Source organism: Cydia pomonella, chromosome 1, assembly GCF_033807575.1.
Source record: "Cydia pomonella isolate Wapato2018A chromosome 1, ilCydPomo1, whole genome shotgun sequence".
Lineage (NCBI taxonomy): Eukaryota > Metazoa > Arthropoda > Insecta > Lepidoptera > Tortricidae > Cydia > Cydia pomonella.
The window spans coordinates 46,338,889-46,363,014 of NC_084703.1; the positions used below are offsets into that span (position 1 = coordinate 46,338,889).

A 24,126-nucleotide genomic window follows, 5' to 3' on the forward strand; every position below is an offset into this window, starting at 1 on the left:
AATCCATGGAGGAAATGTGTTTTATACCATATTCCTTTTGTGCGAGATCTTTCATTGAAATTATCGGTCCACGAGTTAGTGCAAAACTTTTATATTGTGTCTATCTTCTTCCTCCTGCCCTTATCCCAAGTTAGGTGGGGTCGGCACAACATGTTCTTCTCTTCCATTCTCCTCTATCTTTCGTCACCTCAGCACTCACTCCTTTCTTTCTCATATCCTCTTTCACACAATCCATCCATCGTTTTTTGGGTCTACCATCCGCTTTCCGTCCATCAACATTAATTCCTAACATTCTTTTGCCTATATGGCATTCATCCCTCCTCGTTAAATGCCCATACCACGCTAACCTACCACTCATTATCTTCTCCGCTACCGGTGCTATTTTTTATAATGTGTTTATACTCATGTGTAACTCCCAACAGGCTCGTCTGGCGTCCATCGCGGACCAATGGATGTTCCTCACGCAGAAGACGACCGAGAAGTCGCTGAAGCTGAAGGAGGCCAACAAACAGAGGACTTACATCGCCGCCGTCAAAGACCTCGACTTCTGGCTCGGAGAGGTTAGCTTTATTTTGTCAAACAACAGTTCAGTAAGGCACCATTGTGAAATGCATACAATGTTGTTTTAATACTAACATTAAATTGTGTTGTATATGACTTGACGAATAACAATAGGGACCGTGCGCGTTGGAGGGTCTGCCATCTTGTGGCCTGAATCGGAACCATAAACATGTACATTTACACGTCACGTGTTTTCTTGTGCATAGTAGGTTCTGCCATCTTGTGGGCTACATCGGAACAATAAACATCACAGTTACGCCTCGCGCCAAAAATCTGACGGCTCCTGTGCTGCCTCCTACAGTTCATGCACGCTGCCTATAATCGCTTTATAACTGAAGACGGGGCGATCATCTATTGACTCACATAAATAAATATAATAGGGGCATTCTTGCACAAATTGACTATGTCCCACTGCAAGCTCAAGAAAGCGTGTGTTGCGGGTACTCAGACAAATATATGTAATATACAAATACTTAAATACACAAAAAACATCCATGACTCAGGAAAAATATCTGTGCTCATCACATAAATTGCTAGAATTCGAACCCGGACCATATACGCTTCATAGGCAGAGTCACTACCCACTAGGCAGACCGGTCGTTAAAACCTCATGTTGACGACCGATTTGGCCTAGTGGGTAGTGACCCTGCCTACGAAGCTGATGGTCCCGGGTTCAAATCTTGGTAAGGGCATTTATTCGTGTGATGAGCATGGATATTTGTTCCTGAGTCACGGGTGTTTTCTATGTATGTAAGTATTTATAAATATTTATATATTATATATATCGTTGTCTAAGTACCCTCAACACAAGCCTTATTGAGCTTACTGTGGGACTTAGTCACTTTGTGTAATAATGTCGTATAATATTTATTTATTTTTATTTATTATACATTCATCACATACTGGTATCATCTTCAACTAGTGGCAGAAACTAGAGGATAGGAATAACTTTTTTAATTACAAATAAAGCCCTTCAAATAGTTTCATCACAGAAATAAAGAACGCAATTTTTATCACACAGGCCCATGGATTACTCCATAAACATTTCGTTTAAATTTCAACATTAGTTCCTAACCTAACCAAACCTCACTCCCTCCAAACAATTATTGAACCGATTTACCAACAGGTCGAGAGCCTCCTAACCTCCGAAGACTCCGGCAAGGACCTGGCATCCGTTCAGAACCTGATGAAGAAGCACCAGCTCGTCGAGGCCGACATCCAGGCCCACGAAGACAGAATTAACGGTCAGTTACACAACTACTTGTAGACTTTATTTCGATGAAGGCTCATAAATAGTCAAGGAATTTGATGTCTGTGCCAATTCGTACCTTCTTTTTAAAATGGCCCTCACCAAATTTATGATAATCGCTAAGTGTTTTGAATCCAAACATTCCCCTACCAATACATGCTGAATGTGTGTTAAACAACTTGACCGTTACAGACATGAACGCGCAAGCCGACGCGCTAGTGTCCAGCGGCCAGTTCGACAGCGCCGGCATAGGCTCGCGTCGCAGCGCCATCAACGAGCGTTTCGAACGGGTGCGGAACTTGGCTGCGCACCGCCGCGCTCGCCTGCACGAGGCGAACACCCTGCATCAGTTCTTCAGGGACATTGCTGACGAGGAGTCGTGGATCAAGTGAGTCCAACACCCTTAGCGATCAAGGAATAGTTCGAACGCCTGCGAAACTTGTCCGCACACTGCTTCGCTCCCATGCATGAGGCAAATACCCTGCATCAGTTCTTTAGAGATATTTCTGACGATGAAGTGAGTCTTTATTTCAACTTTATTGCACAATACATGAAGAGTACAAATGGCGGACTTAATGCCAGAAGGCATTCTCTACCAGTCAACCATGAGCCAAACCGAAAGATCCTATGATGTGTTTATTAATAGTATTTTATACAATCGCGATATAATAGAGAGCTTTTCAATCGAGTACCGTTTTCAGGCGTATTTGCTGAGTTGCCTAAGTAAGGTACGAGATTGAAAAGCTTATTTATATCACTATTGTATATATTACTTTTTCTACGAGTCATCTAAAATAATACTTTATTTACCATAAAACCTAAATAATTTATGAAAATTGATAAGTATTTCCGTAGACAAAAATGTAGACATAAACGCGCGCCCCGTGCCCGTTTAATCTTTTCTATTCCGTTCATTTTTTTTTTTCAATTGACTACAGCGTATCGAAATGAATTTTATAGTTCAGTGGGAGCCCATACATAAAAAGTACCCAATATAGTTTGGTATACGAAATCTTAATTCAACCATTGCAATCGACGAATTCTAACATTATTTATTCTTCGCAGAGAAAAGAAACTCCTCGTGGCCTCTGACGACTACGGGCGCGACCTGACCGGCGTCCAAAACCTGCTGAAGAAGCACAAGCGGTTGGAAGCCGAGCTGGCCAGCCACGAGCCCGCCATCCAGGCCGTGCAGGAGGCCGGCGAGAAGCTGATGGACGTGTCCAACCTCGGCGTACCCGAGATCGAGCAGCGGCTCAAGGCGCTCGGTATGTACACTGCTGTCCGTACAGAAATAATCAAAGACGTGTCCACACCACAAGCGGCTGGAAGCCGAGCTGGCCAGCCACGACCCGTGCAGGAGGCCGGCGATGCTGATGGACGTGTCCAACCTCGGCGTGTCCGAGGCGCAGTATTATCCCAGCACTCCCTTCTGCTACGTGCGAATAATTCGTGTGTATATGCTAACTAAAAAAATGAGTATTCACTCACGCAACTATCAACCGAACTGTCCAGGGACCGGTCCGGTATCCCCTTCGACGGTTTTGGAAGGGTTATTTTGCAAGGCTTTGCTTACCAAAGTCGTTGCTAACTAAAACCTTTTCATTTGGCTGTTTAAGCATTTCTTTATACGGGTAAGCTGATACCCGTCCGTAAGCGCTAACATCTTGAAGGGGTATCGATTATAAATTATAACCCTTATACCAATATCAACTTCTATTCGTAAAAATGTAATCAAATATTGCTAATTTATGTTTAAAGTGAATAACTGGGTGTCTAGCGCCTTGAAGCCCTGGTGTCATATTTTTTTTATTATAAAGGGGATCCCCTTTAAATTTCGCGGTATTCCTCTGAAAGAGAAACCCCTTCCTAGAGCTAAGTCAAATAAACGAGTAAGCAATTCAAAGGGGAAGTTTAACTATCTGCTATGCCCCAACAGGGTAACATGTAACGTGTATATTTTTGTATACCTATGTGACAGCATGAATAAATGAAATTAAAGCCAATCATTGGGGCTATTGGGCTCCGCTCTAGATCTGGAATGATATCCACTGTGCTGTGCCCTACCACACAAAGCGAGATGACATTCACAATGCCCATACCTCTCTTTTGGACGTAGTTTAAGGACGTACCCGGGTCCTAAAGTTACGATGTCTACTAAAGTTACGATGCCGCTAATAATCGTTTGTCCCTTTCCGACGTATTGGTATGATGGAAAGGGACAAACGATTATAAGCGGCATCGTAACTAGTAGACGTTTATGAATAAGGGGGTTAAAGGCTTTATTTCTGGGAATGGTTGGACGGGTCCCTGGAACTGTCTGAGTTGAGTGAGTAATAATACAACACCGCTTCTACATACTCGTGTCAAAATTACTACACTTCTATGTTACGCATACGGATGATATGCGTGATAAATGGGAAAATTAACGGTACATATTTTGGAAATTATACTTAGTTAATTTATAATCCCAAACCCATTCCGAAACCTTGTAAAAAGGGATAGTCTTTTTAACGCCCAAAAATATCCAGTCTGAAAACCTTAGAAATAATACCATTGGCTATATGAAAAATTATAGCAGTAGAATCACCATTCCAAAACATATCTTAAACCTTTTAAATTGACAATAGGCGCAATAAATTTATTACGTAAGATGATTTTTGCAAGATTTTGACGATCTCCCTCTCCTATGTAATAAAAAATAAGAATAGGCCGAACCCCTCCCTTCTTTATAAGATTTATTACATGAGAATCTGATGTTACGTAAGAAAATGAATACACATTGTGTTTCATTTAATTTTGGTTTTCAAAGAAACTTCTTAGGAACGATTTTTTCGTACCTGCAAAGGTATAAAAATATTTTCTGGTAATATTAAATTTTGGTTTCATTTTTAAATTATTCTTTATCAGCACTGGCACGGATGCATTTGATTTGCACATTTTTATCAGCATACATAAGAACTATCAAGAACTTCCCCCCTAAATTGCCTTACGTTATAAATGAATCGCGCCTATTGTATTAAACCCACCGAACTTACGAAAAAAATCAAAGCTATATATGTGAAACCTCAGTGACGAAAATACGTCTCTTAGAGGACTAAAAACACTGATAATATAGGCAGCGACAGAAAAGTATATACAGGTAAAGGAACTCGAATTAGCGGCTAATTCAAAATTAAATTCAATTGTGCAACTGTCCAATTTGTTTTATGTTGCAGCCAAATTATTAAATACACGTACGAAAATGTCAGGTTACTTATAGGGAGCGTGCATGAACTAGAAGGTAGCACAGGAGCCGTCAGATTTTTGACGCGAGGCGTAAATGTGATGTTTATTGTTCCGATGTAGCCCACAAGATGGCAGAACCTACTATGCACAAGAAAACACGTGACGTTTAAATGTACATGTTTATGGTTCCGATTCAGGCCACAAAATGGCAGACCCTCCAACGCGCATGGTCCCTATAGAGTCCGAGCACGTTTAAGTTTCGATTTAGGTCACTAGATGGCAGATCAAATACGCACTATATCCCTGTAAAATGTCCCTAAGGCCGCTAGTATACATCGGTTGTTTTCACCGGACAACTAGGGCCTGACCAACTGAAAGCTTACCGTTTACTCTTGCATATTCGAGCGATAGAGAGGCAGATTACGAAATTACTATTTTCGTTTGTCGCGGTAGGCTCTCTGACCGTATTAGGCGATCACGTCCAGATTAATACGTGACTTGCGACAGCTACACCTAAGAAAAAGAGACATCATCACCTAACACGGACAATTATCCGGTGAAAACAACGTACGTATATAAGCGGCCTAACAAGATTGGTCGATCTGCAGATTGGAACAAGTACACAATAGAGGAGGTGCAGGTCGCGTTTGACAGTTATTCCGAATGGTGGTGGGTCTACCTCATGGAGGAGGAGTGGCCAGTTATCGTGGCCGACATGGTGGAGAAGGGACACTTTGCTACAAGTGAGCTGAGTCACGGTGTACTGTTGTTACGGACGATTTATTTTTTCTCGTCGCCTTCTCAGCTCAGTCAATGTTAGATTTAATTTTAACCGCCTTCCACCAGGCGGTTCTATGTTGTGAAATGGAGAATGGGCTAAACGTATTTAGATTGCGCTGTTTTGTTTCGTTATTTTCGCTATCGGTTTTTATTTCAGACTCGATGTTTTTAAAATTAAATTAAATTCAAACTGGATATTTCTCTTATTGGACGTTAAGGCAGGCTATTTAATTTAGACTTCGGGCAACATCGGAAAGGGAGATGGCATTCGTATTATTTCGTCCTGCCGAAGCGTAGATACAACTGTATCTATGGCGGTGCATGTTGTGACTCGTTCGTACACAAAAAGAGATCGAGGTGTGCAAGATTTGTCTTTGACGTGTGTCATTTTCTATGTATTTGTGTCGTCATTACAGATTGGATTTTGTATGTAGTGAGTGAGAAGTGCTACTGTAGGCACGTTTCCCTCCGTAAAAAATGGCAGAATGATTTGTACGGTAAGATATCGCTTACGCTCCTCCCTTACGACGTGTCGGAAGCCGGTGTTGCTCGAAGAATTTAGACGATAGAGAATGGAAAGCTATATATCAATGTCAAAGACAGATCCTTGAATGCTCTGACTGCCAAAGGCATCAACTGGCGCGTGCGTTCCGACAGGGTTCTCGATGACGCGCCGCACACGATAGGTGTGTCGTTCAAAGGGTTAAAAAACCGACTGATTATGTAAATGACGTTCTACCATATCGGCGAAACAGTGGTATCGCCTGTTATCTTTCTTTTATTAACAACTTTGCACGGGTTACTCGAAACCGTAACAAATTACATCTAAACGTACCTCGAGAATTACTCTATTGATATGTTAAAACTGCATGAAAATGCGTTCAGTAGTTTTCGAGTTTATCACGAACATAGTTACAGACAGACGCGGCGGGGGACTTTGTTTTGTTAAGGTGTAGTGATGGACCCTAGGGTTAGCTCGGTTACCCGATACCAAGAATTGACATAGTACTGTAAGTCAGAGACTTGGTAGGCAAAAAATGGACTCGATGAATAACTGAAGATATCTCGTGTATATTAATTATTATTTTAATTTATTATCTTTATTTCAATCATTGTCGCATGTGGTGTTCGCCTATGCATATGATTGTATCCGTAGACAAAGGGATAATAAGAAGCGTAAAGTATAGCGAAATCTTTAAAATTTGACATAAATATCCAGCCATATATCTATATTACCATCTTCACCTCTGAAATGGTTGGCAGTCCTCAACTGTGTGTTTCTTCAGAAACATCCTGCCTTGCACTGCTATACTGTGGAATGAAATGTCGCCGGTGTATTTCGGGACCGGTACGACTTTCAAACCTTCAAGAAAATAGCGTACTCTTGCGACCCCTCTGGTGTCGCAGCGGACTAAGCACAGTCGCATTTTCGCCTATAAGTGCGAAAGTGACAGGTGATTTAAATGCAACCATGTCCATGGGCGACGGTCATGGCTTTATCATCAAGCAATCTGCTCGTTTGCTTCCTATATTATAAAGAAGTAGATGATGCTGTCCGTCGCCATTGGTTTTGTGGCTTGTCAAATTAAAAAAATATATATTACTTTGCTAATCCGCGAAAAGATAACGCGCTAGTCAATCAGTGCCAACACGTTATACTTGCGTATTTTTACATGCTATGTTCCCAACTTACCACCGCAAAAATAAATATACTCGTAACAAACCACAAACTAAAGCACAAAACTCGACATGTGTTTCGCCTCTCTACGAGGCATCCGCGGGAGATGTTGACGGTCTGACGTCCGACAACTGAAACAGACCAGTTCAGTTGAGATGGCGGAAATATTAATTGCATGTAAAAATACTTAAGGCACTGATTGACTAGCACGTTATCTTGTCGCGGATTAGCAAAGTAATATTTTTGTTTGAATTAGTATGGATTTCCGCAAAGTAACGCCCGATTCTATTCATTATTTGGCTTGTCAAACGTAAGTTGACAACCTCATCCGCATAACATAAATTGTATAAGGTCGTACAGCACTCTTTCTGCTGTCAACTTTGCTACATTAAGATTTTGCATTACGTGTCTTAGAATTTCTTTGTCTATTCTTCTCTGTTTATATTTTGTTTGTATAAAACGTCAGTGACATTGTTATAATATGGTGTACCATTGAGCTGATCTCATTGTATTCGTAAAATTATTTAGAATCTGATGACTTTAGGAACGATAAAATGCAACTTTGAGCTAGTTAAAATATATTAATTCAAATTAATTTTTAATTTATCTTTGTAAGTACTAAAAATAACATAAAAGATTAAATCATTTTTTTTATACTTTCAAGAGATTTTATACACTATCTGTGAATTTTGAGATCCAGCCCTAAATCATCACTAACGCCATTAGACCGCGGATGGGATGCAACCGGGACTATACATTTTCATCGAGTCGCCTAGCGATCTAACAAGCGATCTATCATATTCCTGTCAAGCGCTAAGAAGAAACGCAAGCGTGTTGTCATTATTCCGATTTTAACAATACTTTTATTTAATTAGCTCTGGCGTGGTCGGAGCTGCAGGCGCTGGCTGACGAGCGTGGCGCCAAGCTCCAGCAGTCCCTGGCCTACCAGCAGTTCCTCGCCAAGGTCGACGAGGAGGAAGCCTGGATCAGGTAACTAACTTGAAAAAACCTTTCTCCAGCTGCTCCTGGTTTACACAGACCTATAAGGTATTAAAGCGGGAAGCTTGTGCGTCTGTGCTTACACGTGCACGTTGTAATATACAGATATTTATGAGAGACGGCACACTGCTCGCTTATATCCACTATATTAAAATGACAGTTTATTTGTCTCTTTTTAGTATCTGGGGTCCATTTCTCGAACGATATTCTTATTAGTCTAATATTATTCAACACTATTCGGGAAATGGGCTGCTGGTGTATAAAACGCACTCACGTGTTTAATTAAATAAAATCACCTTATTTCTTAAACTGTACACTAAATATTTTTATTTATAACTGTCGCTCGGTTTTTAGCGAGAAGCAGCAGCTGGTCGTCGTGGGAGACTGCGGCGACAGCATGGCCGCCGTCCAAGGCCTCCTCAAGAAGCACGAGGCCCTCGAGGCCGAACTGGCCTCGCGAGGCGAACGCGTGCGCGACCTCGCCGCTGAAGGCGAGCGCCTGCTCGCTGCCGGCAACCTGCACTCTGACGCTTTACAGCACCGCATCCGCGCGCTACAGGTAAGACAGGACTGTCCTGTGCAAGGCCTCAAGCACGAGGCTTTCGAAACCGAGATTGCCTCGCGAGGCAAACACGTGCGGAATATTGGAGACTTCAAATTCTTGCATCAATCTGCTGAAAGCATAACCAAATGACATCTATGACATCCTACAATATTTTTTTATGGACATAATAATTTTTCACTCCCTCAATTAATTCACTATCTATTAGATGCTGACTGTAGAGCCAGACCAAGATAAGTTGGCAGCGATTTTGACAGCCCAGTCAGTGCAAGTGTTATTTTAAACGTCTAACTTCTATGAACTTAACACGTGCAAATTCTGGGCTATCAACGTTGCTGACAAAATTATCTTGGTCTGACCCTACAGGCTTTTTCAATTTTCCTCCAGTTTATCAGTTAAGATATTCTAAAGGAGGATGGACAGATTTGTATGGACATTAGCCTATGAACCAATAAGAATAAGCGACATACCATCGGAAAGGTTTTTTTTATATATTCCATTTATTTGTACACATTTGTTTAAGAAAATATATGACTGATTTTTTTAAAGAAAACGAATAAATACTAAAATATTTTAACATAAAATTATCGACAATAACAAACCCTGCGACACAGCAACTTAGTATCGATAAAATAACTATATACTCACGTTTCAGCTCTCACTACTTTTTGAGGCGATAACTTTTTTCACAAAACGATTTGGGATTACCTCTTCTTCTTCTTTCGATCCTGTTACCCCTGGTGGAGTGTAGAGCTCGAACCAGTTTCTTCCACTGACTCCGGTCCTAGGCAGCTTGGGTGACCTCCTCCCACCCCATCCTCAATACACCCAACTCTTGCTCCACGGAACGGCGCCAAGTAAATTTAGGACGACCATGTTTCCGTTTTCCGGGTATCTTCCAGATCAGGGCCACTTTGGATAGGCGGGTGTCAGGCTTCCTGAGGATATGCCCAATCCAATGCCATTTGTGCGTCTGGATCTCCTTGTGTACGGAGGATTACCTGCCATAGTAAAAGTTTTACGACTTAGAATAACCTATCCGATGGAAATAAGAAATGCAATAGTGTTGTATATATAACCTTCTACACTTTCACATAGGCCAAGCTGGAGAAGCTGACCAGCTTAGCCGCGCGCCGCAAGGCCGCGCTGGTGGACAACTCGGCCTACCTGCAGCTGCTGTGGAAGGCCGACGTGGTGGAGTCCTGGATCGCCGACAAGGAGACGCACGTGCGCTCCGACGAGTTCGGCCGCGACCTGTCCACCGTGCAGACGCTGCTCACCAAGCAGGACACCTTCGATGCCGGTGAGCTAACGTACACGCTTGTAGCAGTCTACACCGATTTATAACGTGTAGTCCAACTTCGAACAAAAACAAGTGACGACGCGACAGATTTAAGCATGTTCGCTAGGGGCATAGATTTCCGCTAATAATATAACCAGAGTAACCGGAACTCTATTTTCAACTCCTACGCTTACTCCGGTTATAATATTAGCTGGAAATCGTTGAGCATTAGACTTTTTGTTTGCCGCGATATCTATTGTCGAGTAGCAGTACTGAGAGTTCCGCTGCTCGATGCTAGATGTCGACTGCGAAAATAATAAGCATTTTGGTACCAAAACTGATGTATGGAGTGAGCACTCTATTACTTCTTATTTCTCTTTATTTAGAAACGACCTTTACCATACAAAAAATGATGTAAAAATATTTGTTTTAACTTTTTTCTTAATAATATATTGTCAGTATTTTTGTAACACCTTTTATAGTGAGCATGGTGGCCAATATACATCTACATTATATTAAAATAATCAAGAAATGCCTTCAAACAGATTCGATTTATTTATTTCACAACATATGATTACAGTACAAATTACATTAATGTCAATTTATAAGAATCTATATTGTGATCGTCAGAAATAAATTTAAATAATAGCAATATAATACACTACCTGCTTTTCGACAAATAAATGCATTGAATTGAATTGAATTGAATCCAAATAAATTAATTTCATTAATAATAAATATATGAAAAATCTCACCTGAAAGGATCGTCAAATAATATCAATAATAAACAAAGACAATGTCAAATCGGTATGCGATTATAAATTATAGTTATGTAAAAAAAAACACTTATTTATTATATATATATATATATATATATATCTATAATGGGTTGTCCAGTAGAAAGTTTCTCAATAGACGCTTGAATTTTGTATCGGATGTTTCCGTTCTTATTTCTGCAGGTAATCGCTCATAATAAAGCGGACCGATGACACGCGGGTTCTTTGCTGCAAGTGCCATGCGACGTGGAACTGTTCGCAATTGACCTGTAGTTCTAATCTTTATACCTGATACCTCAACGCGTTTAAACAAGGATAGGTTATTTCTAACATACATAATGATTTCGAAGTGAAGTGCGTCATTATTTTGTGCGTCAAAAAAAATTTGTACACGAATCCACAGGCCTCGCCGCATTCGAGCATGAGGGCATCCAGAACATCACCTCCCTGAAAGAGCAACTGGTCGCCGCCAACCACGAGCAGACCCCGGCCATCGTCAAGCGCCACCAGGACGTGATCTCGCGCTGGCAGCAGCTGCTCGCCGACTCCGCCGCCAGGAAGCAGCGCCTGCTGGAGCTGCAGGACCAGTTCCGGCAGATCGAGGAGCTGTACCTCACGTTCGCGAAGAAGGTAACGTTGCCACGGTAGACAACCACCAACAGGCGTAGTGGTGACCGTGCCTGTGAAGCAGGGCGTCTCGGGTTCGAATCCTGGTACGGGCATTTATATCTATTTTCACCACACCAACTGGAAAATTCGCTCTCGATTGTTCAAATACTAATGAGAAAGTGGCATTTTATCCACATGTCGGGCAAAGTAATCTGATGCAAATGTTAGCTGGTAGAATTGACTTTAAAATGATGATTTTAAATGATATTTTTTTTATTACGTTCGTTTAGACGTTTACGATATGGTTTGATATTTTTGGTATTTCATAGTTCGTATTTTCCTCACGTTGGTGTGATAAATATTTTTGTGTTTCATTCGGAGGCAACGTTCGTTTAACGCTTGTGCCTTGTAAAACTCGCAACGCTCAAGATTCCACCTCTCGAACCACTCGCTACGCTCGTGCTTCAATTTTGCAATCTTTCGTTTTCTCGGGTATCGCTATTAGCACCAGCGGTTAAAAAACAACTTTGCCCCCTTGTAAAACAAATTATTATCACAGACATCTGTTCCTGAGTTGTGGATGTTTGCTAAGTATATATGTATCTAAATCTTATATATACATCTTGTTTATATTCGTAAGTTAGAGCTTACTTGTGTAAGATTACCCCATAATATTGTACTACTTTAAAATCGATGAAATGAATAGATTCCATATAAACTTTACTCTAACCACCAGGCGTCGGCGTTCAACTCTTGGTTCGAGAACGCCGAGGAGGACCTGACGGACCCGGTGCGCTGCAACTCCATCGAGGAGATCCGCGCGCTGCGCGACGCCCACGCACAGTTCCAGGCGAGTACTCATGCCATCTATCGGTATCATTAGGGAACATAGACGCATACGAAATACATTACATTGCGGGATTTGATCGGTCGCCTGAGGTTGTAACCTCAATAGGCCGTAATGGAACTAGAATGCGATGCGACGAGCCCTTACGCGAGAACATCCTCGTCACATTTGGAAGTATCCCTATTTTAGTAACTTGGAGGTTTTGACTGTAATGGATGATTGTAAAATCAATGTACTATACATATGATCAATATTCAATAATCTTCTACTTCTTCCTTGCGCTGTCCAGGCATTTTTGCCACGGCTTATGGGAGCCTGGGGTCCGCTTTGCAACGAATCATGAGAATTGGCGTAGGCACTAGTTTTTACGAAAGCGACTGCCATCTGACCTTTCAACCCAGAGGGTAAACTAGGCCTTATTGGGATTAGTCCGGAATCAACATTCAGTAATAATAATATTTTTTTTTTGTATTACCCAGCCCAACTTTAACTAATCTAATTGGGTTATCTCAATTAGTAGTGATCGAATGATTGATTTGCACAGGCGTCCCTATCATCCGCCCAAAGCGACTTCGAAGCCCTGGCCGCCCTCGACGAGCAGATCAAGTCGTTCAACGTCGGCGCCAACCCCTACACCTGGTTCACCATGGAGGCCCTGGAGGAAACTTGGCGTAACTTGCGCAAGATCATAGGTCAGTCCTAGATTTTTTCTAGTCTATACAGTCAGGATTACTTAACCTTATATTATGTTATGTATGTATGTCACTTTAATGCACATAGCAGACGCTGACTGCTAACAGTAGACAGAAGTATATTAATTAAGCTTAGAATAAACTTATATGGTATATGGTGGGAAAATTCGCTGGCTACGGATGAGGTCTTGGTGGCTGAGATGGCAGAACGCTGGAGTATCGATCCAAAGGCCGTGAGTTCAAATCTCAACCAAGGCAGTTATTTTTCCACTTCTAAAGTTTATCGCAGACGTTTCTGCTTGTTGAATATTAATTTGTTATATTAATATTATTAATTGTATCGTTGACTTGCAGCTGAGCGCGACATCGAGCTGACGAAGGAGGCCCAGCGCCAGGAGGAGAACGACAAGCTCCGCAAGGAGTTCGCGAAGCACGCCAACGCGTTCCACCAGTGGCTCACCGAGACCCGGTCAGTGTCTAGAAAGAAAAAATAAAACTCAATAGTCAAAATACGGACGGTAGAGCCAAGGAACAGAAACTCCTAAGGCAGAATTGTTGCAAAAGTATCCAGCTGCCAGCTATAAATAATAGTTCCAAATCTCTCCAGAGTAGCGCTATAGTAGCTAAGAACCTAGGCGTTATTGACGGAGTGAAGTGCGCTGTCTATGATTAGATTTTTTCTCAAGTATTCTAGGTATTTTAGCGCCACCTATTTATGGTTTTTTGTCGGACACTTTTTGGTATATGGAGATTTTGTTCCTGGCCTCTACCTTCCATAAGTAAAAGTGTACATTCTTACACAGATTGACTAAGTCCCACGGTAAGCTCAAGGCGTGTGTTGTGGGTACTCAGACAACAATATATATAATATACAAATGCTTAAACACATAGAAAACATACATGACTCAGGAACAAATATCTGTGTTCAGCACACAAATACATGCCCTTACCGGGATTCAAACCCAGGACCATCGGTCACTACCCCAGACCGGTCGTCATATTCGTTGCTATTTGTAAAACATAGGTGAACCTGTTACAGTGGTGTATAAGATTATCAATTTAGTATCACTATGTTTTGCCTTTTGGCGTACAAAAACATGCCCTTTAAACAAATTATACAGAAACTTAACTAGGTAATGAATAAAACATAAAATAAAATATTGATATTCTTAAATAATAACACTAAAATCATCCACTATATCAATAAAAAACATTTCCAATAATAATATATATATATATATATGTTCAGATCTAATTACATGTCAAGGAAAAATACTTAAAAAAAAAGAAATACATTTATTTAACACTACAACATAGTGCAGTAAGCTGCAGAAATAACGGACCCCTGCATAGAAACTTGTTTGGGGGGGTCAGTTATTTCTGCAGCATACATAAAGAAAATTAGACATGCAGACGTGAAATAGGATCCGATACGTTAAGTTACTGTTGTTTCACACAAACCCTGATCCGCACACCGCGGCGGTGTGCAAACGGGACATCGCTATAAAATGGTTATACCGCTGTCTCGCTTACACAGCGGATCCGCGCCCTTGTCATCACAGCCTTGAGCTTCAATTGCGTTTTCTATCATCCATTGTCATTTTGGCTAGAACCCAGTTTTGCTTCTCGTAAGTTTACATACTGTATCGTGCAAAACCATTTGGGTTTTATTTTCATCACACTTGCTCGTAAACGGTGTTATTGTATGCCAGCATACTTAGATAGAATGAGCTATATTATGCCCACGGGCGGTAATAGATTAGCATATTCGGCATAATATTTTTTCAAGTAGGTATAAATGAGTATTACGTTTTTTTTTGTGTATATTTAATTTGATTACTTTAATAGCCGCTTAAAATATTACATAACTTTCAATCGTGGCTTGGCTTTGATACCTATAATAATAATAATAATAAACCCGCGGGGGCAGCTTGTGGCGAGCTGACGGTGAGTGGCGACACCGCGGACCCCTATTCCAGAGGGCCCTTTTATTAGGCCCTCGCCTCTGCGCTTGCCTTCACCGGCCGGCCAGAGTGGAGTCGCAAGAGCGGGACCTATGCTCCAGGTTGGAAGTGTAAAATGTCATAACGCCGGCGGCCTGCTGAACGGATTACCGGGATCTGGCTTCCGCAGACTCACCTCTCGACAACCTCACAGCCGCTCCAAAGTGTTGCCCTATTGTCGCACTGTGCGTGCGGCCGTTGTGGGGCCCACTCAATGAGTTGGCGAGTCACCGCCTGTCTTACACAATTCCGAGACTGATTGTCACGGCAGGTGTCCGCTAGTCTCCTCCCATAGCCTATTATCCAGTCCATCCAACTTTCAAATCAATAGCCTTATGACCTTAGATCCCATCGCAGCACAAAAGTGCTGCACTGCAATAGTCTTTGCACCTGGCGGGGACCATCTCCGGATGTATCATATTGTGCGCTCGGAGATGGTATCCGCGACGTGTATCCCTTGCTTGTAGATTAATTTGTCTTAAAGGGCCTCTGCGCTGTTGGCTTCGGCCCCACGTATGCCTCCCAAAGGTCCGGGAACCCATGGTCCCGAGATATGGTAAGACAGACAAATAATAATAATAATTGAATATACGTCCCACTGCTGGGCACAGGCCTCCTCTCATGGCTCGGGATATAGTCCCCACGCTAGCCCAATGCGGATTGGGGACTTCACATACACCTTTCAATTTCCTCGCAGATTTATGCAGGTTTCCTCACGATGTTTTCCTTCACCGAAAAGCTTGTGGTAAATATCAAATGATATTTCGTACATAAGTTCCCAAAAAAACTCATTGGTACGAGCCAGGATTTGAACCCGCGACCTCCGGATTGAAAGTCGGACGTCATATCCACTCGGCCACCACCGCTTATTTTGATACCTAACCTGTCAAAAATGACAATACGGCAGTAGAATGTTTAGACTGTCGCCGTATTGAAGAATTATTTCGCTTAGAATTTAGTTTTTTCCTCACAAGTGTGATCAGATACATTGTGCGTGCCACAGGCGGTACAAGAATTACGAACTTGTGTTAATTAAATTTAACACTTGTTCGTAATTTATTGTTTACCGCCCTCTATTGTTGAAATACGGAAATGTTAACAAGGCCTTGATGCGCAGGTACCAACTGCTAGGCTGGGACGGGTAAAGTACACCCCCTAAAGTGCAAAATAACCCGCCTTTTCGCACGTGTCGGCTAAAATTAAAGACCATTGTGAAAAGGAGATGCTTTTTCTGTCGTTCTGTGCGTGAAAACACGGTTTTTTTTTTTCAGAATTTCAATATATTTCTACTTTTGATGTACTAATTATCGATGTGTAACACTTGCGTGTAACCGATTTCAAAATGAGATAAACTTATACTTAGATGGTTAAGGTTTGAAAGTAACAATTTTTTATTTATTTGACATTTATCTTTTAATTCTATTTTTCTCATTACTTTTGAAATCGGTTCGAATATCTGTTTTTCTCATAATTTTTTAATGTAATTTATTCTCTACATAATCATATGGAATAGATAAAACAGCCCATTATCAGGATAACTAACAATAGTTACTTACGATACAAGTGCAGAAAATAGGAAATTCGCAACGAGTGGTGATAAATTAAAACACGACCGAGTTGCGAATTACCTATTCGCACGTGTATCGTACAACGTTTTACTGTACATATGGCTCTTTAAAGTTTCGACATATGCACGGAAAGGGCTCATTCCTGCACATGTGCGGAAAAGTAGTACCATAAGTACTGTAAATAAATTTATTCTACATACATTCTACTATAGATATTCAGAATTAGAAAGAGTCAACTGGTGCCAATGTTCATTTATCTCCGGGTACTGTACGGTCGCTATCAGAAATATTGGAGCGGGCAAGTTGCTCAAAAATATCTGAACACGCACTCTAACGCCTTTACAATAAACGCGTGTTCAAATATTTGTGAGCACCTTGGCTGCTCTGATATATTTGGTGGCGACTGTACACCCATAAATATAGCACAGACTTAAAAAAAGTGATTGTGTACATGTGCCTGAACAAGGATTCCGTGTTTCAGGCGAGATATATGTCAAACATTGTTCATGTAAATTAATTTTCACTTACAAAGCACGTAATACAATTTAGCAACTTACCCCCTTATTCATAAACGTGTACTGAAGTTACGATGCCGCTGATCATCGTTTGTCCCATTCCATCATACCAATACGTCGGAAGGGGACAAACGATGATCAGCGGCATCGTAACTTTAGTACACGTTTATGAATAAGGGGGTTAATAATTAATGATATACTCTTCCTAATTCTGACAGTCTGTCTCAGCTATCTTTGAATAGAGACTCACAATAATAATGGTACCGCAGCACGTCGATGATGGAGGGCACCGGGTCGCTGGAGCAGCAGCTGGCCACGCTGCGCCAGCGCGCCGGCGAGGTGCGCGCGCGCCGCGCCGACCTCCGCCGGCTCGAGGAACTTGGTCTGTACTGCCAGTGCTATTTCTAATTATAACAATACTAAAAGTAACTTTAAAAAAAATCATGACAACGTAATATAAAATAATATAAATATTTAAGGAGAATCTTACACAGATCGAACTAGCCCCTAACTAAGCAAAGCTTGTACTATGGATACCAGGCGACGTTATACAATTGTGTGCAATATAATAGTGCATAAGAAAATGTTAATTAGGCCAAAACAATAACTTTCATCATAATATTGGATCTTTTTGTATATTCTTCTGTATTACTTGACATTGTTTCAAAATTAACCTAAATAATATTGGAAGTAAAAAAAATGGAAAGTAGGAAGTAAATAAAAACTTGGAAGATGGGTGGTGTAGATGAGTTGTTTTTTATGTGTTATTGAACTTTTTAGACTGTTGATTATCGTGTTACATAATTTTCAAAATGAGGTCAATGTACTTTACTTGACATTGTTTCAAAATTAACTTAAATAATATTGGAAGTAAAAAAAAATGGAAAGTAGGAAGTAAATAAAAACTTGGTTTTGTTTGTTTGCTTGAGGCTCTAAATGATAATGGCCATGACAAACCAAGTAGTCGGTCAAAAATCAACAACAAAGTCCGAATAATGGACCACTTGTACAATCTGCGACGAAGATACTCGTAGTCGAATATATGCCCTTATCGGGATTCGAACCCAGGACCATAAGCTTCATAGGCAGTCACTACCCACTAGGCCAGACCAGTTGTCAATATGTCACAAAAGTAGCTGTATTAACTCTTTGTTATATTGAATAGGTAGTATGTAGGTTAAAAATGTAGTTGTTAGATATAGGTACTTGTTTTTTGTTTGTTTGTATATTTAATTTGTTGCTACATTATCGCATTGGGTATAGCCTGTAATGATAATTGTATGTGTGGAAATAAAAATAAATAAAAAAATGTTCATAGTAGACTAGATCACCCAGGTCTGACCCCTGCGGAAAGGTTCCTAAAAATCTGACTGCATTCCCCCTTTGGATCGCTATCTATTTCATTATTCATAGGTATTCGTCCTCAGTGACATGTTTGATAAAAATCCTGAAAGTAGATTTACTTTTCATACCCAAACTCACCTTCAGGACCTTCTCTAACCATCCTCTGCCATAGGCGCCGCGCTCGAGGAGCACCTGATCCTGGACAACCGCTACACGGAGCACAGCACCGTGGGGCTGGCGCAGCAGTGGGACCAGCTCGACCAGCTATCCATGCGCATGCAGCACAACCTGGAGCAGCAGATACAGGCCAGGAACCATTCCGGTGAGTTACACTACACGGAGCATAGCACCTTCATCATGAACCTTGTCGGAATAAAAATTGATATTGAACAGTAGCCGCGCGCGTTGACGTCTTTGGTGGCTTCGTCAAAGAGAATTTGGAACAGAGGTGGATTGTCAAAGAAAACTTTGTAGCCACAGTAAATTTACTGCCATCTTTCGTCACATGATTAAAACTTTTAGAATTCCATTTGACTTTGATCCTCATTCTTTCACTGATATGTTTTAAATATCAAAAAGTGGCGTCATCTTACCGAGCTAGCGCCAAGGCTGTGGCGTAATCTTTAAACTTTGGCCTTTGGTTTATTAAATGGCGCCACTTTTTGATATTTAACAAATTTAACACATCATTGAATGAATAAGGATCAAAGTCAAATGGAGTTCCAAAAGTTTTAATCATGTGGCAAAAGATGGTTGTAAATTTACTGTGGCTATATTAAAAAAAAATCTTTGACAATCTACCTCTATTTCAGTTTCTCTTTGATAATAGTTCCTTACCCTTACCTTGTTAATAAGAGTCCAGTTACCTCTACCCGCAGAACACAAATATTCTTGTAGTGTGCAGTTCCAGAGCAAATTCTTTTAGCGAACGCTCAGGCTGTGATAGTTCCTCTTTGCTGAGGTTTTATTAAAAAAAAGTTTGTACAGCAAGCTGCAAAATTGCATGGATATTTTATGGAATTCATTCGTAAAGTGACCACGTACTTTTGCCCCAGTCGAGTGTAATATGCAATGCTCATAGCTCATCTTTCACATGGATGCAGAGCTTTTGTTTGAAATGAGTTCTGAAATTAAAAAATGAATAGAATAAGAAAGATGCCGTAGGTTTAGAAAGCAATTTTGAAAATCGTACTTACACCAGAGCAGAACGTTATTTTTTTTAATATTATGTGTTTAAAGTTTTGTGTCCAGTCGCCGGTGAAGTTTACGGGCGGGTGGATCCGTAAGGCCTGTGCGATGTTTTATATCTCTAACGAATTCTGTGAGACTGGGATGATGTGTTGTTATGAAAGGTGATGATGATGTGTTTTAATGAAAGGTGATGATGATGTGTTTTAATGAAAGGTGATGATGGTAATGAATGATAAAATGTGAAGATGCTTTGGAAAATGGTGGTGTAGATGAGTTGTTTTTTATGTGTTATTGAACTTTTTAGACTGTTGATTATCGTGTTACATAATTTTCAAAATGAGGTCAATGTACTTTGTTTGAGAGAAGAATGTAGGTTCGTACCCACGGGGCCATTATCAAGATACACATTAGTCACATTACATTGCCTTGTCGAAAATGAATTATATTTTTACAGGCGTAAGCGAGGACGCACTGAAGGAGTTCTCGATGATGTTCAAGCACTTCGACAAGGACCGGTCCGGGCGCCTCAACCACCATGAGTTCAAGTCGTGCTTGCGCGCGCTCGGCTACGACCTGCCCATGGTGGAGGAGGGCCAGCCCGACCCCGAGTTCGAGGCCATCCTCAGTGAGTATTCTCCCTCGCGTTGTCCCAGCATTTTGCCACGGCTCATGGGAGCCTGGGGACAGCTTGGCAACTAATCCCCACAATTAGATTGATTATTAATGAATATCTGTTTTTTATTTTATATATGTTTTGTATTTGTATAGTCTAATTATTCGGTGTATTGGCATATGCTGTAATGCCGTGTAAATATAAAAAAAAAAATTAGCGTAGGCACTAGTTTTTACGAAAGCGACTGCCATCTGGCCTTCCTAGCCCAGAGAGTAAACTTATTAGAATTAGTCCGGTTTCCTCACGATGTTTTCCTTCACCGAAAAGTGACTGGTAAATATAAATTGACATTTCGTACATAAGTTGCGAAAAACTCATTGGTACGCAAAAATCATGTTGGGCAGGACGAGGTTAAAGGAAACGAAACCTCCACTATGAGCTCATAGTTCTAGAAGCCAAATTCTCAATGTATACACAATTTTATAATTGTGTGTTGTGAACAATCCAGTAACAACATCCATTCCAACAGACGTGGTTGACCCGAACCGCGACGGGCAGGTGTCCCTCCAGGAGTACATGGCGTTCATGATCAGCAAGGAGACGGAGAACGTGCACTCCTCGGAGGAGATCGAGAACGCGTTCCGCGCCATCACCGCGCACCAGGACCGCGCCTACGTCACCAAGGACGAGCTCTACGCGGTGAGTCCCGGGACATGTATAACGACCAGAAATATGTGATCATTGTCAAGAGGGCGCTTTTATCATGTATAGGGTGACAGTTCAGTTTAGTATGAAAATTTTAGTTCCAATGAAATTCCGCAATATGGCACGTGTTCTATTACTGGTCAGGCTTTAAATATAATCGACATAGTCAAAAATGACTTACTCTATTTTTCTGTCAATGGTGAAGAGATGTACTAAACTTAACCCTTTCGCCGCCACGTCAATGAAGTAATAAAGTCATTAACGCCACGTCAAAAATTGCACGTATACAAACGTGAACAAAACCACGACTTGATATGAAGTCGTGGCGTGTTGGGCACGCAATGTACTGATTACATATCAAGTCAATGGCGGCGAAAAGGTGTGTTCAAAATTATCGGTATATAATCTTGCTTTGTTAATAAAGGCAAGTGTGGTGCCTTTGGTTTATTGTTAGTTAACCTCTCGCATCCCGTACCGTAGGCAATTAATTCTAATTAATTTAAAGTACAGTTAATATCTACCTAAGTAAATGATAGGTTAAAATATATCATCTTTATTCTTTATAAGGGACGTGTTCGTTTATAAGCCATTCGTGAATAAATCTTACTGCACTCATCACTCAAGATAATAACTTGCAAATAACTAATATTTACGGTTGATGAACAGCTCGACTAATAACATGACATTATCGACTTACCTGTCACTAGTCGGGTCCGCACAGAGCGAGTTGTGTGCTATGGCAGTTTTGTGCGCGAGGAAATTTCCTCACGCGTATTAACCTATATTTCAGAAACTATTGCTAATTCTCGATCCTCCACAGAACCTCACCAAGGAGATGGCGGACTACTGCGTGGCGCGCATGAAGCCCTACGTGGAACAGAAGACGGAGCGCCCCATCCCCAACGCGCTCGACTACATCGACTTCACGCGCACGCTGTTCCAGAACTAAGCTCCGCCCCAGCAGTACTAATCTATTAAACCAATACACTCTATTTCTAATTTTGTACTTGGCAGATACATCTGCTGACCCCCCAGACTTTACCTTGCGAATTATACGACTCTGGTAGGTCTTAGTTGGCTAAGAAAAATATGCTTGAATTGCAAAATATTTATTCCAATTTTTATAACTTTACAGATGTAGTGGAAATGCTTTGATTTGGCCTGGCTTACATCTAACGCCAACGCCTAATTTCAGAGCTTTCTTCACTCTGTTCATAACTGAATGTCATATAAAACGAACACATTTTAAATGTCCTCTGCAATGGACATTTCGAAGGCCGCGCAACCTCTCACACTTTTACATGACTTGTTTCCGATTTCTACCCCTAAATATCCTATAACTAGTGTTAAAGGGATTTCGGAGTTTTATGTCCATTTTCCATATTAAACTTAATCGTATATAAGTTAATATCAATTGGAAATACGTCAGGTAAAGTTTTAAAAGTGTTGCCAGCATAGTATTGAAAAGTGATTTATTTTTAAAAGTTTAGTACTGCACGGAGCGTGCTTAGCACTCATATATTCCAGTATAAGTAACAAATAAAGCATTTAAAATTTTAAATAATAGTTGTGTTGCTCTGAGGCTGAATAGTGCGTTCTGGAACTTGTGTCGCTTCATAGTGCTTACCGCTAGGTACTCGCGTATGGTACGGACTGATGAACTGATCCTATCTAACCTGCTTGAAGTACAAATATAAACCACGTCTATTGACTTTTGATAATTAGCAACAATGATTGTTAATTAAATGATAATGTAAAATGTAACGTAGTTATAATATGAAGTTTTAGAAATTTTACTATTTCAAAATCCCGGTTGATTTTCTCCTTATCAAATTAAAAACCCTGTAAAGTAGTCATTAAATCTTTTGAACAGACATAGGCAGTCAATAGGTTATACCGATTAAACGATGTCAGTCCGTACTCGACTAAGGGATGTTGTTCCTTCTCTCTGGACTAGCAGAGAGATAAGAATTTTCCCCCTTCCCACTTATCAGCTCTGAGGGCCTACCGCGAACCACGTTCAACGTGTGGCCTCATCACACTTACGTACGAATTTACAAGAGGGACAGAGAGGCAACACGTCGAACGTGGTTCGTGGTAGGTCCTCTGTAGCCAGCAACTAGGTGCCTCGATACGATAAAGTATTTAAATTATTACTATTCTTAAGCCTAACAAATGTTGATTGACGCTATGTACTTTTCTGTATTCCATTATTAACAATAAATATTTATTTCGAATTTTTATCTATTTATTACCGTTTTATTTACGTATTACGTAGGCCCACGATCCTACCCGTAGGAATTACTTCAGTGTAATTTAACCATCTTAAAATACGGAATACTACGCGATACTCTGAGTAGGGGGCGCCACTACCACAATCCATCAATCTGAGGGTTTACCGCGAAACAAGAAAATCGAAATTTCTTTATCTAACCTCTTTATCACTCTTGCATCGAGCGATGAAGAGGCGTATACATTTCTATTTTCGTGTTTCCCGATAGGCCCTATGTAAACAAAGCGCCTTGATGCATCAATGTCATTTTATTATCTGTGAAAACTTGTCAAAAAACAGTTTTTAAAGCACAGTAAGTATAAGTTACTCTATGGTTTACGACTGCACTCTGACGGCAGATCATTGCAGTAATACTCTCTATTGAAACAAAGTTGCATTAATTGTACGTTCGATTTTTAAAGAACATAAATATAACCATATTTGTTTCACTATTGATTTCAAATTATGGTTTTATTTTTGTATTACGGGCCTTGAAAAGATAACATTCCACAGACAAGGAAGTTGATGCTGCCTATGGGTACTACAGTTAATGAATGGATTTTGCCTGCTGTTAGCTCCAATGAATGAATAAAATTATTTTAATCCGAAATATATTTCCATATACATTTAAAACTAAGCACACTAACAATGT

The 24,126-nt window shown here is 40.7% G+C and overlaps 1 protein-coding gene across 4 annotated transcripts in view; it reads left to right on the forward strand.

The window, feature by feature from the left end:
• The window catches only part of LOC133525201 (spectrin alpha chain), an 85,000-nt gene extending 61,551 nt beyond the window's left edge, over positions 1-23,449 (forward strand). For 3 of the 4 annotated variants that reach the window (XM_061861491.1, XM_061861498.1, XM_061861494.1), the window contains 16 exons: positions 423-560; positions 1,688-1,805; positions 2,003-2,198; positions 2,876-3,078; positions 8,372-8,486; positions 8,850-9,054; positions 10,156-10,360; positions 11,519-11,745; positions 12,461-12,574; positions 13,116-13,263; positions 13,618-13,732; positions 17,619-17,731; positions 18,866-19,015; positions 20,339-20,509; positions 21,027-21,196; positions 22,023-23,449. In XM_061861491.1, the coding sequence (XP_061717475.1) occupies positions 423-560; positions 1,688-1,805; positions 2,003-2,198; positions 2,876-3,078; positions 8,372-8,486; positions 8,850-9,054; positions 10,156-10,360; positions 11,519-11,745; positions 12,461-12,574; positions 13,116-13,263; positions 13,618-13,732; positions 17,619-17,731; positions 18,866-19,015; positions 20,339-20,509; positions 21,027-21,196; positions 22,023-22,151 (2,517 nt within the window). In that variant the 3' untranslated portion in view covers positions 22,152-23,449. Of the gene's footprint in view, positions 1-422; positions 561-1,687; positions 1,806-2,002; positions 2,199-2,875; positions 3,079-8,371; positions 8,487-8,849; positions 9,055-10,155; positions 10,361-11,518; positions 11,746-12,460; positions 12,575-13,115; positions 13,264-13,617; positions 13,733-16,383; positions 16,427-17,618; positions 17,732-18,865; positions 19,016-20,338; positions 20,510-21,026; positions 21,197-22,022 lie in introns of those variants that run through there. The other variant, XM_061861505.1, reaches the window with a different exon arrangement.
• Positions 23,450-24,126: the final 677 nt, after the last annotated feature.